Source organism: Aptenodytes patagonicus, chromosome W, assembly GCF_965638725.1.
Source record: "Aptenodytes patagonicus chromosome W, bAptPat1.pri.cur, whole genome shotgun sequence".
In the NCBI taxonomy this organism is placed as follows: Eukaryota; Metazoa; Chordata; class Aves; order Sphenisciformes; family Spheniscidae; genus Aptenodytes; species Aptenodytes patagonicus.
The window spans coordinates 25106555-25127547 of NC_134981.1; the positions used below are offsets into that span (position 1 = coordinate 25106555).

Here is a 20993-nt window from a genome sequence, read left to right on the forward strand (position 1 = left end):
CCCACATGCATATCTTTTTACCCTGCAGACTGCTACATGAGAGAAGATGGATGCATTAGTAGCACAGCATTCTGCTTAAAGAGTTTCCAAATTATGCACTAGCCCCTGCATGGCTGAGAATACCTGTAAGACAGGATTATATAAGGGCATAAGGGAAGAGCATAGGTCAGAATGCACACTGTAGTCTATTCATTGTTTGCTAATACAGAGGTAGACTCTACCATTGAGCAGTGCACAGCAACTGCACGTATAGATGGGAAATAGAGGATGTATTTCCCTTAACAAAATCTTCTGTGTTGATATTTAGCTATTGCAGCTATATCCTTCACCATAGTGTTAATGTATGTAAGTGAGAGTTGGAATGACTCTTGGAAAAAAGATAAATATTACCAGTTTTACTATGGCACTAACATTTTGCTTAAATGCTGTTTTCCTCCAACAGAAGTTTAAACTGAAACAATTGAATATACCATCTTCTTCTAATAAACAAGAGGGACAAAGAGGAACTCATCAGGCTATTTTAGTCAAAGGAAAAATATGAGGCAGGAGAAAATGTAGATGCCATATGCTGAAGCAAATCTTGTTAGGGTGTAAATACACAGGGACTGTTGTTCAATGACATTCCCACTGTGAGATTATGTGACCACAGAGGTCCATGAAAACAATGATGATGTAATCGCCAATATTGGTTGTGTAAGATAAATTGACTTTTGAATGGCCCTTTAATTGATAATCTCTCTAAAATTTTTAAATCTGTGAGAGAAGGGAGTTATCTATATAATAGGTGCGTTTGTGCCAATCCCTCACTTTTTACTCTGTCTACCACTTCTGGAAATATTCACCTGCACTCACATAACTGACAGCCGTTAGAGCTGTACATCCAGTTCTAAAAGGCAGAATACCAGCTTCGTTTATGAGAAAGGGCCAAGTTATGCCACTTTGTCATTTTACCCATGGAAAACTACAAGATACACAGGATGTAAGTAATAGAAGGGCCCTTAACCTGTTATAATGAACAAAACAGCATGAAAGAACTAATCAGTATATACAGGCAATCGCAGTTCACCCAACTGGTAAAATGTTGTATTAAAATGATTTAGGTTGTTACACCATGGGTAAATTCTAACTTTTTACGGATCTCTCTTTCAACAGATGACTTGGATCTGTAAAATGTATGCCCAGTAAAAGAAAACTGAAAGAAAAAAGTTAAATGTGCAACTGCACAAATATAATTCCCCCTCTATTAAGATAACAAAAATTTTTGCTGTTACCATAATTATTATATATATTAGAAAGCTATACACAAGCATGTTAATTTCACAGATTTTTAGAAAAGATCCTTAATATTTTATATAATTAGAAATACACATTTCAAAAACAAAACTTCTGCAAAGAGAAAACAGTTATCTTGGTTAGCAAAACATTGAGTTCTTCATGGCTTAGGGTAGTGCTTTCTATACAAAAAGTCCTCTGCTTTCTTCAGGACTGTTAAAAAGATTAGCAAAACTATCAAGGAAAAAAGAACACATTTTGGCTTAAGGAAACTACAAAAGCCACAAATGCTTTGCAAACTGTCTTACTTTTTAATAAGAAAATAAGCAAAATCTAATGTACATATTCTTATATTTTTTATTTATTATTTAAGAAGTGATGCAGACCCAGAATTGTAAAAAATAAATATGTTTGCCCTCAAACTCAACATTTTTACAGGTATGGTCCTCTTTAAATGTCTTTGATCCTTTTTAACTGAGGGTCATACTCTAATGATATGCCTGTATGTTTGTGAGCATTTTAGGTATGTTAGGTGACTGAGTCTCTTCCTAGCATTGATTCATGGCCACCCAACTGCTGGGTCTGTCAAAACACCTGTACAATTTCTATATGTTGCATAACAGCTGCTTTCTCTCTCAGTAAAGATCTGCCACTTCTGGCAAATGTTTTCCTTTTGTCTATTTACATGTAAATGACGTTGAACCTGCAACATGACACTATCTATTGTAACATACATTTTGCAAGGGAGCACAACAGTGAAAAGAAGTTAGTCTTAAAATCTATTTTATACAAGTGTTCTGTTGTACAACTCAAGTGTTAAGCTTATCTCAGCATTTCTGTTTATCCTTATACTGTATCACTGAGGTAATTTAAAAATACTTTTACAAAACAGAGTACCTGACTTTTTTTTCCACACATGGCACATAATGCATATTGACCTCCCTCCTCCATTAAGGTATAGCACACATGCACTACAAGAAAAAAAAATGTAATAAGGTTATCATGTTGCCCATCCTTCAGAGAGCCGCATGCGCTTGACAGAGGGGCTTTTCCTTTCGTCCGGTGAAGGTCTGGTGAGTCCAATGGGGGAGTGGAATTCGTTCTGGTGATCTTCTTGGTCACTTCCGTCATATGAACTGCTACAGCTGCTCAAACTGTTAACAGATCTCCCCGCCTCATGGCACATATGCTGTGGGTATCTTGAGGGTGTGCTGGTATGGTCTCTAGGAGGAGAAACAGGTTCTGACTTGATGTTGAGGCTTTGAGTAGAAGGCAGGGAGATATTTGTACTCTGAGATAAATGAGTGCTAGTGCAAGCTCTGTAGGAGGAAAGGAAACCCAGTTACAGACTGAGGAGGCATGGAGCCCCTGGAAATGCACAAACACACAAAACATCAGTGTAAAGGCTCATGCAGTACTGGTGGATGCTGAGAGAATGAGGACTGTTTACTAGGAAGTATTGCAAAAAAAAATCAGAGAGATGAAAACATCACAACAGACATGGTTCTCTTGAGTGGCTCTGGGATATGCCTTGGGATTGAAAGAAAATCTCTCTCTCGTTTTCTCATAACAAATAACATATCAACATATTTGTCATAACAAATTTTGGAAGCTGAGCCTTTGCACTGTTGGAACCACCTGTAGGTTTCTTTATAACTAATGCTTGTGTGTGTGTATGCACTGGCTGAGACAGGGGAGGCATGGACTTTCTGCTGGGATTAATTTGATTAGTTCAAATGCACCAAACATTTTTATCACTGTTCATTTTGACATGCAACTTTAGATGCAAACTGTATAACAAAAATTTGGCCTCTGTACATGTTATACCTTTCGGAATGCAGTTAAATTTACTGGTCCTCGGATTAACATTAATAAAATACCACAGACAGGTAAGGATTTAGACATGATTTTATGGTATAAATGTATGAATTCATAATTCACACCAGAATTTTTATGAATAAACTACCAAAGAGAAGCTGAAAAGTAGTGGAAGGTATCAGAAGAGTATATTGATTTGCATGTAGGAGAACCCAACTCAGAGGATGTTGCAAACATCAAGAGAAACCGTTGCTCTAAAACTTTTAAAAAGATGAGCTATATACCTGTTTTAAGTTCATTTTCTTTTTGTAGGCAGGTTATGGCAGAAGAAAGCTGAAGTAGGTGGGGAGGAGAGTGAATACTGAGAATGCATTTTATGTCTAAGGGAGAAAATGAGATCACTTGCATCTGATGAATGCTTTGTACAGAAGCACCACCTACTGGTAAAATCTGACTTTTCTTTTTATTATTAAAATACAGTTCTCAATATGCAATTCCCATTATGTTCCTAGACATTGTTCCAGTTCAGAGACCATTTACTAGTCTGAAGTTAGTGCCTAATCCCAAACACACAGTTTCAAGGTTTCTAATAGTGAGGATTTATACAAGGAAAGATTGAAGGTAATAGGGGCAATAGGCCACTCAGCCACAGAAGATTTTAAAAACCAAAGGAGTGTTCAAACATTTTTACAGCAAGCAGAAGACATTTTGGGATTTAGAAATATGTTTTAAACATGTAGGAGAAACTGTTAAGTTTAGACGTGGTCATTTCCATTTATTGAAATATTCCACTTTTTCTGATACCTCATTGACTGAGTTGAGCTTTACTTAGGCAACATCTACTATAACTTCAATGAAAAGCAAAATGTTTTATTTTCTTTTGACACATTTATACTTGAAACTATATGGCTTCACTATTGAATATCAACTGCTTTTATCACTACTTATTGCAATGTTAAATAACAGATGGATCTTGTTAGACAACAGAGAAAACAGGATGTTCTGTCTCCAATTGCTTTCTTACCCTTCATTCCTATAGAGACAAGTTTGTCAAAATTTGCAGCAGTCCCTTTCATGAGTCACAGAGTTAGTGATTAATAGCCCTCACTGTAGCAAATGTAGGTATTTTTTTGGCAAACCTCACCGCCCAAGCCGCAGAAGGCAAAGGCGGGGACTGGGAGAATGAAGAGCCGCCCACTGTGGGAAAAGATCAGGTTCGAGACCATCTAAGGCACCTGAAGGTGCGCAAGTCCATGGGACCCGATGAGATCCATCCGCGGGTCCTGAAGGAACTGGCGGATGAAGTGGCTAAGCCACTCTCCATCGTATTTGAGAAGTCGTGGCAGTCCGGTGAAGTTCCCACTGACTGGAAAAGGGGAAACATAACCCCCATTTTTAAAAAGGGAAAAAAGGAAGGCCCGGGGAACTACAGGCCAGTCAGCCTCACCTCTGTGCCTGGGAAGATCATGGAACAGATCCTCCTGGAAGCTATGCTAAGGCACGTGGAGGACAGGGAGGTGATTCGAGACAGCCACAATGGCTTCACCAAGGGCAAGTCCTGCCTGACTAACCTAGTGACCTTCTATCATGGAGTGACTACATCAGTGGACACGGGAAGGGCTACGGATGTCGTCTATCTGGACCTCTGTAAGGCCTTGGACACGGTCCCCCACAACATCCTTCTCTCTAAACTGGAGAGGTATGGATTTAATGGGTGGACTGTCCGGTGGGTGAGGAATTGGTTGGATGGTCGCATCCAGAGGGTAGTGGTCAACGGCTCAATGTCCAGATGGAGATTGGTGACGAGTGGCGTCCCGCAGGGGTCCGTATTGGGACCGGTACTGTTGAATATCTTCATCAATGACATAGACAGCGGGATCGAGTGCACCCTCAACAAGTTTGCAGATGACACCAAGCTGAGTGGTATGGCCGACACGCCTGAGGGACGGGATGCCATCCAGAGGCACCTGGACAAGCTCGAGAAGTGGGCCTGTGTGAACCTCATGAGGTTCAACAAGGCCAAGTGCAAGGTCCTGCACCTGGGTCGGGGCAACCCCCAGTATCAATACAGGCTGGGGGATGAAGGGATTGAGAACAGCCCTGCCGAGAAGGACTTGGGGGTACTGGTGAATGAAAAGCTGGACACGAGCCAGCAATGTGCGCTCGCAGCCCAGAATGCCAACCATATCCTGGGCTGCATCAAAAGAAGCGTGGCCAGCAGGTCGAGGGAGGTGATTCTGCCCCTCTACTCTGCTCTGGTGAGACCCCACCTGGAGTACTGCGTCCAGCTCTGGAGCCCTCAGCATAAGAAAGACACGGACCTGTTGGAGTGGGTCCAGAAGAGGGCCATGAAAACGATCAGGGGGATGGAACACCTCTCCTATGAAGAAAGGCTGAGAGAGTTGGGGTTGTTCAGCCTGGAGAAGAGAAGGCTCTGGGGAGACCTTATTGCAGCCTATCATTACTTAAAAGGGGCTTATAAGAAAGATGGAGAGAGACCTTTTACCAAGGCCTGTAGTGACAGGACAAGGGGCAATGGTTTTAAACTAAAAGAGGGTAGGTTTAGACTAGATATAAGGAAGACGTTTTTTACGATGAGGGTGGTGAGACACTGGAACAGGTTGCCCAGAGAGGTGGTAGATGCCCCATCCCTGGAAACATTCCAGGTTAGGTTGGACGGGGCTCTGAGCAACCTGATCTAGTTGAAGATGTCCCTGCCCACGGCAGGGGGGCTGGACTAGATGACCTTTAGAGGTCCCTTCCAACCCAAACTATTCTATGATTCTATGATTCTATATTTTGCTTTTGTAACTATTAAATAAACTGTATTGGGTCTGGCTGGGATGGAGTTAACTTTCCCCATAGCAACCCTCATAGTGCTGTGCTTTGTAATGGTATCTAGAAAGGCATTGATAACACACCAGTGTTTTGGCTACTGCTGAGCAGTGCTCCCACAGCATCAAGGCTGTCTCTCCAACATTCCCCCCTCACCAGTAGGCTGGGAGTGGGCAAGATCTTGGGAGGGGACTTAGCCAGGACAGCTGGCCTAAACTGACCAAAGGGATATTCTATACCATATGATGTCTGCTCAGCAATAAAAGCTAAGAGAAAGGAGGAGGAGTGGGGCCATTCGTTATTATGACGTTTGTCTTCCGGAGCAACCGCTACGCGTACTGAAGCCCTACTTCCCGGGAAGTGGCTGGACATCGCCCGCTGATGGGAAGTAGAGAATAAATCTTTTGCTTTCCTTTGCTTCCACGCATAGCCTTTGCTTTTGCTTTATTAAACTGCCTTTATCTTGACCCATGAGTTTTTTTTCCATCTTATTTTCTTCCCCCCGCCCATCCTGCTGAGGAGGGGAGTGATAGAGCGGTTTAGTGGGCTCCTGACATCTAGCCAAGGTCAACCCACCACAGGATGTCATCTACCTGGACTTCTGTAAGGCTTTGATATGGTCCCACACAACATTATTGCCTCTAAATTGGAGAGAGATAGGTTTAATGGATGGACTAAACAGTGGATAAGGAACTGGCTGTATGGCTGCGTCCAAAGAGTTACAGTCAACGGCTCAATGTCCAAATGGAAACCAGTAACGAGTGGTGTCCCTCAAGGGTCCATACTAGGACCAATGCTATTTAATAACTTCATCAGTGACTTAGTGGGATTGAGTGCACCCTCAGCAAATTTGCAGATGACACCAAGCTGAGTGGTGCAGTTGATTCACTGGAGGGAAGGGATGCTATCCAGAGGGACCTGGACAGGCTTGAGGAGTGGGGCCATGTGAACCTCATGAGGTTCAACAAGGCCAAGTGCAAGGTCTTGCACCTGGATCTGGGCAATCCCCAGTATCAATACAGGCTGGGGGATGAAGGGATTGAGAACAGCCCTGCTGAGAAGGACTTGGGGGTACTGGTGGATGAAAAAGTGAATATGAGCCGGCAGTGTGCGCTAGCAGCCCAGAAGGCCAATCGTATCCTGGGCTGCATCAAAAGAAGCGTGGCCAGCAGGTCGAGGGAGGTAATTCTTCCCCTCTACTCCACTCTTGTGAGACCCCACCTGGAGTACTGTGTTCAGCTCTGGAGCCCTCAGCATAAGAAAGACATGGAACTGCTTGAGCGGGTCCAGAAGAGGGCCATGAAGATGGTCAGGGGGATGGAGCACCTCTCCTATGAAGAAAGGCTGAGAGAGTTGGGGTTGTTCAGCCTGGAGAAGAGAAGGCTCTGGGGAGACCTTATTGCAGCCTATCATTACTTAAAAGGGGCTTATAAGAAAGATGGAGAGAGACCTTTTACCAAGGCCTGTAGTGACAGGACAAGGGGCAATGGTTTTAAACTAAAAGAGGGTAGGTTTAGACTAGATATAAGGAAGACGTTTTTTACGATGAGGGTGGTGAGACACTGGAACAGGTTGCCCAGAGAAGTTGTGGATGCCCCGTCCCTGGAAACATTCAAGGTCAGGTTGGACGGGGCTCTGAGCAACCTGATCTAGTTGAAGATGTCCCTGCCCACGGCAGGGGCATTGGAACTAGATGATCTTTAAAGGTCCCTTCCAACTCAAACCATTCTATGATTCTATGATTTTATGATTCTATGAGAAGATGATGTCACTTTACAAATCCAGGGACACTTAAAAACCCATGCTAGTTAAAAAACCTACACATATTCATTCAAATTCGTTCACATGGAACAAACTTGACTGTTACATGCATACTGTTCTGTTACAGCCCCCAAAGGAACAAATCTAAAGAGATAAGCTGCATTTTCTACGAAATACAGCTAGTATTGTTACACTGCAGTGTTACTTTTTTAATAGTGTTTCAGAAGTGAATATGAGAATGCATTTCTATAGACACTTCTTTAGATTCCTTGTGATTCTTCACAGGTGTTATGTAAATAAGTGGCATACAAGTTTGTGGCAGTCAAAAATATTACAGATTGATCTGCATTTTGGACACTTCTTTAAAACTGAAAAAATAATTTTGGCAGATCAGGACTAAAATTTTGAATTTTAAAACAATATAAATATTAAAACAATTGATATGAATTATCATTCAAATTTTTCATTTAAAATACTGTCTTTTTAAAAATATTTTTTTACTAAAACTATTTCATAAATTTAATAGGTGCTTTTGATGATGATAATGTGCATTATTTGGTTAAAATCTTCTGAAACATTTTTACTAGAATCTCATATAAGCTGATATGGCCAATTACAAGGGAAACGTACTGTTACACATAGGTGTGAATGGCAAAAGAGTACATACTTAGGTGCAGCATTTAGTCCTGTATTCTAAACAGAGGATAGACCTCTACTTAGAATGGAAGCTTTCTATATTATAAAAAATGAGAATTCTTTTCGCTACTAAATGATTTATTTGTGTGTGCGAGTGTGGAAACGGCTGTTTATGTATCTGTATGTAATAATGTATATTTTACACAGTTGCTTCATATAAATATGCAGTTTTGGTCCAGGTATATATTATATTCATCATTTGAAACCTACACTAAGTTCACTGAAAACCAAATAGAGAGAAAGAAATCTACTGAAGGAAGAAAGAGCCACACATATATGTTTTCTTTTAAACCCATACTTGTTTCTCTAATTTACCTTGTGTCCTGGTTTCGGCAGGGATAGAGTTAATTTCCTTCCTAGTAGCTGGTACAGTGCTGTGTTTTGGATTTAGGATGAGAACAAAGTTGATAACGCACCGATGTTTTAGTTGTTGCTAGGTAATGCTTACGCTAGCCAAGGACTTTTCAGTTTCCCATGCTCTACCAACTGAGAAGGCTGGAGGTGCACAAGAAGCTGGGAGGGGGCACAGCCAAACTGGCCAAAGAAACATTCCATACCATGTGACGTCATGCGCAGTACATAAACAGGGGAAAGCTGGCCGGGGGGGCTGCTGCTTGGGGACTGGCTGGGCATCGGTCAGCAGATAGCGAGCAATTGTACTGTGCATCACTTGCTTTGTGCATTATTATTATTATCATATTATTATTATCATATTATTATTATTATAATTTTATTTCAATTATTAAACTGTTTTTTATCTCAACCCACGAGTTTTTCTCACTTGTGCTCTTCCAATTCTCTCCCCCATCCCACCGGGGGTGGGGAGTGAGCGAGCGGCTGGGTGGTGCTTAGTTGCCGACTGAGATTAAACCACGACAGTCCTTTTTGGCGCCCAACGTGAGGCTCGAAGGGTTGAGATAATAGCAGATTAACCGGAGTGTATTAAGGAACTTATATCTGTTAATAGTTGTGGGTCACAATGTTGGTTTCTCTGTTCTCGATATTGATTTGTATAATCTGCATCACGCTCCTTTCTTTGCTGTACATGTTAAAGATTGGTGTTGGTTTTTGCAGCTTGCGGTGGTCTGCAGTGATTAGTGATGTCTCGCTTGTGAGGTTTGTTTTTAGAACATTGACCTTGACGTTAGCGTGGTATGTAGCTTTCACAATGAAGCCGTTACTGTACCACGGATACCATTCCGTGGAGACAACTAGCAATTGCAGTAACTTTTCTGAGAGTTTTTTTACGGAGGAAATGCAGAATGGCAGTGTCACTACCTTCTTCTATGATGTTTCCTCCTTCATTACAGTAACTTTTCAGCATTTTGAACAGCCTTGGGCAGTTAAGATACTTCTATTGGTACTTCTTGGGAATATTGTTTCGGTTTTGTCTAAAGTTGGTAAGCAATTTAAGAATATCATCCAGAGATCTGCCCCAAGGCTGGATAGTTATGAGTGGCAGGGTGTGTGGGACAAGATGGGCAAGTACCTAGGCCAATGGGCACCCCCAGTGTTTTGGAACTTCACCCCTGAGCAAGTGCAGAATCCTGAAGAGTTAGTAGAATATTTGGACAAAGTATGCTGTCACCCTGGCAACTCCAGAGAGATGCAGATCATTGCAACGTGCTGGGGCCTGGCCCATGCCTACCGAGACCTGTTCAACACCATTCAGTACCCTCAAAGGGAAGAGAAGGTCTCTGGCTCTGACAGTAAAATGACACGCCCTGTGGCCCCTCAGACCTGGGCGACACGCCCTGTGGCCACTCAGACCCCAGCGACACACCCTGTGGCTGAACCAAAGAACCAGCCTGTGCCAGTATCAGTCGCCCCTGTACACAAGAAGAAATCTTGGAAGCGGAAGTTGGCTCGTTTAGTAAGGGAAGAAGAAGCTTCTTCTAAAAGGGAGCCGGAGGAAGAACTGTACGACTACCCTGGAGAAGGGCCATCACGAGAACAGGAGGAGGAGAGCCGGCCGCTGATCGGGGAGGAAGAAGAGGAAGAACTCATAAACGAGGCAGTGACCACCCGATCTCTATCCCTGAGCGAGCTGCGAGATATACGAAAAGATTTCAGCCGCCGTCCAGGCGAGCATATTGTCACCTGGCTGCTCCGATGCTGGGATAATGGGGCCAGTAGCCTGGAATTAGAGGGTAGGGAAGCCAAGCAGCTGGGATCCCTTTCTAGGGAAGGGGGCATTGACAAAGCAATTGGAAAAGGGACACGAGTCCTCAGCCTTTGGAGGCGACTCTTGTCAAGCGTGAAGGGAAGGTATCCCTTTAAGGAAGATGTCATATGTCGCCCAAGCAAGTGGACCACCACGGAGAAGGGTATCCAGTTTCTGAGAGAACTAGCTGTGCTGAAGGTGATTTATGGTGACCTGAACAATGAACAGCTATCCAAAGATCCAGATGAAGTCAAGTGCACACGACCCATGTGGCAGAAGTTTATAAGGAGCTCACCATCGTCATACGCCAATTCATTGGCAGTGATGACATGGAAAGATGGAGAGGAACAAACAGTGGATGAATTGGCTAGTCAACTCCGGCAATACGAGGAAAGTCTTTCTTCCTCCATCGTCTCGGCTGTGGAGAAACTGTCCGGGGAGATCCAGAAATTCAAAGAGGATAGGTCCTACTCCTCACCTGTACGGACCAGTATCTCGGCTATTAGAAGTAAGCGTTCTTTTGCTCAAGAGAGAGAATATAAAGGGTACACACCACGGGGCACCCTATGGTTTTACCTGTGTGACCACGGAGAGGACATGAGGAAGTGGGATGGAAAACCTACCTCAGCCCTAGGGGCACGGGGACGTGAATTGCAAGGAAAAACAATCACAGAAAGAGGTTCTTCCAGGAAAATTGCTGCTCCAGTTTCCAGCGGGCAGTTCCCCAGAGAGAGTAGAAGGGCTGATCTTACTCCTGATCTTAATGAAGAAACTCCTCACTCGTACGTACAAGAAATGAGAAACGAGTACTGTGATGAGGACTAGAGGGGCCCTGCCTCCAGCCAGGGGGAGGAAAGGGACAACCGGGTTTACTGGACTGTGTGGATTGGGTGGCCTGGCACATCAGACCCACAGAAGTATAAGGCTCTAGTAGACACCGGTGCACAGTGTCCCCTAATGCCATCAAGCTATATAGGGGCAGAACCCATCTGTATTTCTGGGGTGACGGGGGGTTCCCAAAAGCTAACTGCATTGGAAGCCGAAGTGAGTCTAACTGGGAATGGGTGGCAGAAGCACCCCATTGTGACTGGCCCAGAGGCTCCGTGCATCCTTGGCATAGACTACCTCAGGAGAGGGTATTTCAAGGACCCAAAAGGGTACCGGTGGGCTTTTGGTATAGCTGCCTCGGAGACGGAGGAAATTAAACAGCTGTCCACCTTGCCTGGTCTCTCAGAGGACCCCTCTGTTGTGGGGTTGCTGAAGGTCGAAGACCAACAGGTGCCAATCGCTACCACCACAATGGTGCACCGGCGGCAATATCGCACCAGCCGAGACTCCCTGATTCCCATCCATGAGCTGATTCGTCGACTGGAGAGCCAAGGAGTGATCAGCAAGACTCGCTCACCCTTTAACAGTCCCATATGGCCAGTGCGGAAGTCTAATGGAGAGTGGAGACTGACAGTAGACTATCGAGGCCTAAATGAAGTCACGCCACCGCTGAGTGCTGCCGTGCCGGACATGCTAGAACTTCAATACGAACTGGAGTCAAAGGCAGCCAAGTGGTATGCCACAATTGATATCGCTAATGCATTTTTCTCAATCCCTTTGGCAGCAGAGTGCAGGCCACAGTTTGCTTTCACTTGGAGGGGCGTCCAGTACACCTGGAACCAACTGCCCCAGGGGTGGAAACACAGCCCTACCATTTGCCATGGACTGATCCAGACTGCACTGGAACAGGGTGAGGCTCCGGAACACCTGCAATCCATTGATGACATCATCGTGTGGGGCAACACAGGAGGAGAAGTTTTTGAAAAAGGGAAGGAAATAGTCCAAATCCTGCTGAAGGCTGGTTTTGCCATAAAACAAAGTAAGGTCAAGGGACCTGCACAGGAGATCCAGTTTTTAGGAATAAAATGGCAAGATGGACGTCGTCAGATCTCAATGGATGTGATCAACAAAATAACAGCCATGTCTCCACCAACCAGCAAAAAGGAAACACAAGCTTTCTTAGGCGTCGTGGGGTTTTGGAGAATGCACATTCCAAATTACAGTCTGATTGTAAGCCCTCTCTATCAAGTGACCCGGAAGAAGAACGATTTCAAATGGGGCCCTGAGCAACGACAAGCTTTTGAACAAATTAAAGAGGAGATAGTTCACGCAGTAGCCCTGGGGCCAGAGGGCAAAGATTTCGGAATGTCGCCAGAGGAGGAGGTGACGCGTGCTGAGGAGGCCCCAATGTATAATGAACTCCCAGAAAATGAGAAGCAATATGCCCTGTTCACTGATGGGTCCTGTCGTCTTGTGGGAAAGCATCGGAGGTGGAAGGCTGCTGTATGGAGTCCTATGCGACAAGTTGTAGAAACTGCTGAAGGAGAAGGTGAATCGAGCCAATTTGCGGAAGTAAAGGCCATCCAGCTGGCTTTAGACATTGCTGACCGAGAAAAGTGGCCAGTGCTCTATCTCTATACTGACTCATGGATGGTGGCAGATGCCCTGTGGGGGTGGTTGCAGCAATGGAAGCAGAGCAACTGGCAGCGCAGAGGCAAACCCATCTGGGCTGCCGCATTGTGGCAAGATATTGCTGCCCGGGTGGAGAACCTGGTTGTAAAAGTCCGTCACGTAGATGCTCACATACCCAAGAGTCGGGCCACTGAAGAACATCAAAACAACCAGCAGGTGGGTCAGGCTGCTAAGATTGAAGTGGCTCAGGTGGATCTGGACTGGCAACATAAGGGTGAATTATTTCTAGCTCAGTGGGCCCATGACACCTCAGGTCACCAAGGAAGAGATGCAACATACAGATGGGCTCGTGATCGAGGGGTGGACTTGACCATGGACACTATTGCGCAGGTTATCCATGAATGCAAAACATGCGCTGCAATCAAGCAAGCCAAGCGGTTAAAGCCTCTCTGGTATGGAGGACGATGGCTGAAATATAAATATAGGGAGGCATGGCAGATCGATTATATCACACTCCCACGAACCCGCCAAGGCAAGCGCCACGTGCTTACAATGGTGGAGGCAACCACCAGATGGCTGGAAACATATCCCGTGCCCCATGCCACTGCCCGGAACACTATCCTGGGCCTTGAAAAGCAAGTCCTGTGGCGACATGGCACCCCAGAAAGAATTGAGTCAGACAACGGGACTCATTTCCGAAACAACCTCATAGACACCTGGGCCAAAGAGCACGGCATTGAGTGGGTATATCACATCCCCTATCATGCACCAGCCTCCGGGAAAATTGAACGATACAATGGACTGTTAAAGACTACACTGAGAGCAATGGGTGGTGGGACATTCAAACATTGGATACGCATTTAGCAAAGGCCACCTGGTTAGTCAACACTCGGGGATCTGCCAATCGAGCTGGCCCTGCCCAGTCAGAACTTTTACGTACTGTAGATGGGAATAAAGTCCCTGTAGTGCACATAAAAAATATGCTGGGGAAGACAGTCTGGGTTATTCCTGCCTCGGGCAGAGGCAAACCCATCCGTGGGATTGCTTTTGCTCAAGGACCTGGGTGCCCTTGGTGGATAATGCGGAAGGATGGGGAAGTCCAATGTGTACCTCAAGGGGATTTGATTTTGGGTGAGAATAGCCAATGATCTGAATTATGTGATGTTAAGTACTAATTATAGTTATAATAGTTATACTAATAATACACAGATATACTAATAATACTAATAATATTATATGCCATACTAATGTTATTACAATAAGAATCACCCAGACTAATGAAGAATAACTTCAGTGAAACCAAGCAAAGCACAGTGATGATGGAACCAGAACTGACTTCAACATGAAACAATCCAACACCACATACCATCTCCATCTTTCCTGCCCTGAAAGATTATTATGATAGATGGAGCCCGAAGACATGGACTAAATGAACTCACCGAACATTTTAGACGGATGGCCCACAGACGAAGGGAATGATATCTCTGTGTGTGTGTGTGTATATATATATATATATATATATAAAAGGGGGTGGTGATTAATGAAAATGTACTGGAAAATATGAGACTTGAGCATGACGCAGATGGTATAGAATAAGGGGTGGATATTGTCCTGGTTTCGGCAGGGATCGAGTTAATTTCCTTTCTAGTAGCTGGTACAGTGTTTTGGATTTAGGAGGAGAACAAAGTTGATAACACACCGATGTTTTAGTTGTTGCTAGGTAATGCTTACGCTAGCCAAGGACTTTTCAGCTTCCCATGCTCTACCGACTGAGAAGGCTGGAGGTGCACAAGAAGCTGGGAGGGGGGCACAGCCAAACTGGCCAAAGGGACATTCCATACCATGTGACGTCATGCGCAGTACATAAACAGGGGAAAGCTGGCCGGGGGGGCTGCTGCTTGGGGACTGGCTGGGCATCGGTCGGTGGGTGGTGAGCAATTGTACTGTGCATCACTTGCTTTGTGTATTATTATTATTATCATATTATTATTATTATAATTTTATTTCAATTATTAAACTGTTTTTATCTCAACCCACGAGTTTTTTCTCACTTGTGCTCTTCCAATTCTCTCCCCCATCCCACCGGGTGTGGGGAGTGAGCGAGCGGCTGTGTGGTGCTCAGTTGCCGACTGCGGTTAAACCACGACACCTTACCTCCTCACTTCAAATAAACTTTTTGTTCATAAATGTATATAAGGAAACGGTGAAAATTCACTGTAAAATTTAGTTATGTCTGTAACTAGGAGAACAGTGGCTATTTTTGACTTGCTAGTAATTCTTTTTCTTTCAGGTTAGAGCAAAGTATTTTTTTCATATTTTTGATCATAGCAGATTAACAGTTTTTGTGTAATGATATTTTGATTAGCTTTCACACTTTAACATTTATACTTTTAAAGGGAATTTCTAAACAAAGAATAATTGGAAATGGAATCACTGAAACATCTTATTTACAATGGTGGCATAAGAAAAAAGGCTCAATCTGAAATATTTTAGGCTTTAATTCAGAACAAGGAAGTTGGCAGAACTGATACAAATTCACAAAACATGATGTTATTATGTCTAATTTCTTCAGTTAAAAGGATTCAGTGGAAAATATTTGTCCAGGTCCAGTTATGCCTACTAACCAAAATTAATCATTGCTAATTAATCAGCTTGGAAGATAAGAATCACAGAACAATTCAAAAGCATATATGAATTTGGGCAGATCTTTCATTCAGTTGGGCAGAAGTTTGGAGAAACTTCTCATATGTAAGTAATTATCTATATTGAAAATTCTTGAGATGAAATACTGTGACTGAGTTTGCACTTATATTTTATGAAAGCTAAACTTTCACCTGTGGATGACACTTAAGACAGAAAAGATCCTCTCTTAGACTGATAAATATGGATGAAAGAGAGTGGTTTCCATGTAATGGACTTGTGCCTAAAGAATTTATATCGTTTATTTCGAAGTTAGGAATGGAATCCCCTCCTGGTTAACAGCTATTAACTTCTGATAGACTCTTTGGTCCATGTTAAATAAGTGGTAACCCTCTTTGTAGAAGACATTGCAACAATATTCAGACAAAACCCCTTAAGTTTTGGGAGGGATACATTTTGATTTTTAATGGGTTTAATGTGTATTTTTTCCAGATGTAGACCCAGTCTGTGAAAGTAATATTTTTCTTTTTAATCTAAAATGTTAAAATGTCTGACTTGCTTTAATGTTACAATCATATAAAAACAGACTCTATATTGTTATCTGATTCACCAGGCTCAGCAAAAGGCCAAAAGCTGTACAGACACAGAAAGTGAACTACTCTCATATGGTCAGATATTTTCCCTTAGGCCCACTGGCACTAGTATGGTTGCTAATTGCAGAGCCAACATGGAGAGTTAGAGTTAGACTGTAGAAATCTTCTACACTTATCTGAAAGATGGTTCTGACAGTGCTGCTGAAATTTTTGGGGACTTATCTGGAGCAAGCTAATATGTCAATTACTAACCACATTCTTCTGCCATGCTTTGAGGAAGAGGAGATGATAGCTTTAGGCCCCTGTGAAAAACAAAAAAAACCTGCTGGAGAATTGGGATACCTCTCCCAGTAACTTCTGTTCTTTCTTAGGCACTCATGGGTCTTTACAGATTACTGTTTATCAACAAACATCTCACAGATTCCACAGCTTTTCAGTATATGGACTCACTCAGATAGTATTCCCACAGCATAGGGATTTGGGAAGGTCAAACCCTTTCTAGATCTATTTTCTCAGATGTCTGGGGATGACTAGAGTTTTGTGTGATTGTCTTTATTTTTCTGCAAATTCTAGCTCAGCTGATGTGGACTGGATATGTTCTGTGTATTTTCAAGTTTTTTAAGTAATTCAGAATTTAGAATAGGTGCTTTTGTATATATAACTCAGCAACTAAAATAAGGAAACGCTTATGATTTCCTGCACACATAGAAGACTTCTACAGAACTGTCAGTGAAGCAGCTTTCATAGCTGAACTGATTTACAAATCACTGAAAGAATAATAATGAGTAGCAACTCAGAATGTATTCCACCAGCCACAGCTATTACACTTCGACTTTCTGTGATATGAATTAGAAACAGATAATGATGTATGACATATCTGAAAAAGCACATAGTTAGTTTAGGATTTAATTTATACTTTTTTTTTGGTTAACCAAATAGCCTTATTACATTCTTTGATACACCACTGAAAACCATCAGCTTATTGTAAAGTTATACATTGATATTTAACATGTGAGTTTTCGATTTATTTGAGACTTTATGTCTTTAGTTGTATAGCTAGCCTGAATGTTGACCCAGAAACAGTGCAAACTTCAAAAGAAAATAAAAGAATTAGAAAGTTATTAAGACTATTTTTTCTAGCACAGCAACTATTTCAGTTGTATGTTTTTATGTAGTTAGTATCTATATATGCTTATTTATATAGAAGTGGGGTTCAAAAAGTGTATGTGTCCTCTAAAACATTTGTATTCCTGTCCTTTAAAAACCCAAACCATTTGCACATGGTAATGAACTTATGGTAAGTTACAAAGTGTGGTCAGAAAAATTAGAAGGAGAATTCTGAAGTTTTATAGTATTAAATACTTTCAGATTATGGCAACTGTCTTGTAAAAAAATTAGTGCACATGCACAATACCTCTTTCTGAAAAAAAATTGTTTAATTTTCTAATGCTTGTGAATTAAAATTATACTCAAATATACTCCAGTTGCTTTCAGCTTGTACTTTTACAATGAAAACTTTTTAAATTCAAACATGTCTGGCCATACCTTAGGTTAAGTGTGGAGTGTTGGCGAATTCTTAGGATCTTACTCAATAGAAATTGCAGATACTAGGATTTTTGAAAATTCATACTCTTAAAGTTTATTTGAATTAGCCAATAGGTTACTTTTTCAATAACTCATTAGGTGATTTCCTTGTGTGAATTTTCACACATTAAAAAATACTGAAATAATTTATCAGTGTGCTTCACCAATCTTGAAGAAATATCTTGAAATTAGCCACCAGAGGGCTGTCCTCCTCAACATAGGCAAATCACAATAAGTTTTATGGGCTGCTGGGTTCTTGGGCCTAATTATGTTATTTGCTTGTATAAAACATTTTGAAAGAAATGAAATTTGTATGTCACAGCTGAGCAGATGGGAGCATATGATTATTATAGAAGGTTAAGGCTTAATCTAAGGTCAAATCATTATGTCACTGATTAAAAATAATTAGAAATTTTTTAACTTTATTGTAAAAGTTTGTGCTATAGTAACTGCAAATAAAAGGAATAAAGGCCAAAATAAAGCAACAGTGTTTAGTTTTGTCTTTAGTGGTGAAATAAAATGCTATTTAAAGAAATGAAGAACAAAACATGAGCAGTAATCTCTACTACTGAGAAAATGTCAGGGACACAGAATATTACATTTTAGCTAACTGAAAAGCTTTTCATGAAATATGTAATTTCAGTTTTTGGAAATGGAGCTGTTATACACAGTAAATATTTCCTGATATGTTATCTTGATATATTCCAGATTTGGGATTACTGGGGATACAGAAGTCACTGTAGAACAATATGATAGTTTAAAGTAAATACTGCTTACCCCAATTGACTGAGGGCAGATGGTGGTATATTATGTAGGTGTTGCTGTTGCCAGCCAGTCACAGAACCAAGATGAAGAGCATTGGCTGTATTAAACCCAGAGAGAGATGATATATCTGCACTACTCAGAGAATATTCTAGATTTGAAAACAGAAAAGACAATAATTAAAAGAGAATTAAGGAGGAAGTAATTAAACAATAACTAGCATCATAATTTGCACATCACTTAATATGCCTTTTAATTTTAATTACACCAATCATATTAAGTTGCACTAGGAAAAACAGACTCTCCTCTTCAGCCAACTCATTAATTTGGGATCAAATAATGCACTAATAATTATTCTGTAATTTACCAGGGCTTTTCTGGATCTGAAAGATCTAAAGTATTCTTAGCCTGTATATCCACCATAACTATATATGCATTTTCATGGAGCCAAAGACTTGAAAAACATTGTAATATTTCATTTATGATCTTCCTCACAGAACCTAGTAGGTAGCCTGTGTCTGAACAATGCATATCTTCTCTAAAAGCATCTGATATGTATACCAACATGTTTTATACAGTAGCAATGTGCATGGGAACTGGAAAGCATGTCTTGGGGCTTCATTTCTAGTCCCTTCTAGGTAACTATGTAATAGCCCACAGACTTATTGAACTCCATTTTGAAACCAGTGAAACCGCTTGCTCCCACTACCCTTATGACTTTAGGAAGGTGTATTCAAGACCTAGGTGAAATTATCTGTTGTATTAAGAGGATTAAGAAGTCTCTTTTAAGTTGCATTTCTTATTAAAGCCAATGGAAGAAAGCTATCAAAGCAGTTTTCCATTCAAACAAAATATCTATTTTTAAATAGATATGCCTCAAGTCAGTGACAGATACAGAATAAGTAAATGAAGTGTGAAAGCATATCAGCTATGAATTTTTCAGTTTAGCCCAGCAATCATTAGCTAATTCATTACTACAGAGACAGACATTTGTCAGCATCTTGTTCCCTCCCCCACCTTTTACATCTTGCACTGATACTTACCAGTACCATATGTTGTTGAGATGGCTGATGGGTATCCTCCCATCCCTTGCCCTGGTAGAGTAGGAGTTGCTATGGAAACCACTGGAGTAGCCAATGACTGAGCAGACTGGGAGTTATTTATCCTCTGCTTCATTTAAAGTAAGTAAAATAAACATATTATTGACTACTTTTAAGTCAGTTAAGTATATTAGCTTTCTGGGTATGCTTTGTGCATAAGAAATACAAGCTGATACAAATTTCTAGAAATTAATCATTTAACATGTGGCTTTCATGAACTCTGTCAACTCTATAATTTACAATCCTTCAAGAGACCAATTGTCACCATAGTAACCCATTACATCAGTATCTCCTGGGTAACTGAACTAGTAACAAGTAAGATTGCTTTTATTGTGGGTAGAAAAACAGATCGTATGAAAAACTGATGAAATATGTAAATGCTATTCCTATTGTTTTGCTTTTCATTCAAATGAAAAAACAAGAAAGCATTAATGGATTTTATGCTTAATTCAGTGAGTGGCACCCCAATAGAATTGAATACTGAACTCTTTATAGCAGCAGATGGTGCTCTGCCTGCTTTGCTTTTTGTAATAGCAAAACAAACTTCAAGGAGTATTAGGTAGCAAAGCAGTTATACATTTATCTTTAACTCTGAGGCACTAGATGCTGTACTGTAAAAATTGCATTCAAGAACTCCAATCTTGTGAGTGGCAGGAAAAAACATCCAGAGAGCCACCAAAAAATGTAAGAAGGCTGTGTCATCTTCAAGAGCACAAGATTACACACTAGCAAAACTCCAAGCTCCAACAACAGGAAAGCTTTATTTTAACATGCATAGTTTGAATATGTGCAAAATGTGCATCTTTGTCTTCTATATTGCTAGATTTCAAAAATTATGATTCTTTTGTTTATAATATAGTAATGGTAAAGTTTTCTATTTTATTTCAACCACGACTTCTACACAAATATCAATCAGACAAAAGAAGTTTTTTTTCCCCGTTATTAAGATGAAGGTCACTACCACTTACCAAAAGCAGATCAACATCCTCGGACTGAGAGCATAGGAAAGGAGCATTAAAAATTGGTGAATGTATATATTTACCAGGGTGCAGATTTTCTAGTCTAATGAACAGCTTCATCTGATAGGGGTAGCAAATTAAATATTTTGAGCATAGCTTAGAAAAATAACAGTTCATAGATCTGTTCTTTGTCCTTTTAATGAGATGTTTGTCTCAACTGTGAAGACAATCTATCCAGTTTTCAGCACAATTCTTTGTCTTAGAATTAATTATTCCTTCCACAACCCCAGTGGCTGCAGATAGTGTTGCTATACCTGGTTTCAGGACACCTGACCATTCACAGAATCCC

At 41.4% G+C, this 20993-nt stretch overlaps 1 protein-coding gene across 1 annotated transcript in view; it reads right to left on the reverse strand.

The window, feature by feature from the left end:
• Positions 1-1934: 1934 nt before the first annotated feature.
• LOC143171960 (myocyte-specific enhancer factor 2C-like) overlaps positions 1935-20993 on the reverse strand; it is a 206023-nt gene continuing 186964 nt past the window's right edge. The window contains exons 12-15 of the mRNA XM_076361146.1: positions 20654-20677; positions 19629-19755; positions 18601-18736; positions 1935-2591 (exon numbers count right to left, since the gene is read on the reverse strand). Of these exons, the coding sequence (XP_076217261.1) occupies positions 2273-2591; positions 18601-18736; positions 19629-19755; positions 20654-20677 (606 nt within the window). The 3' untranslated portion in view covers positions 1935-2272. The remainder of the gene's footprint in view (positions 2592-18600; positions 18737-19628; positions 19756-20653; positions 20678-20993) is intronic.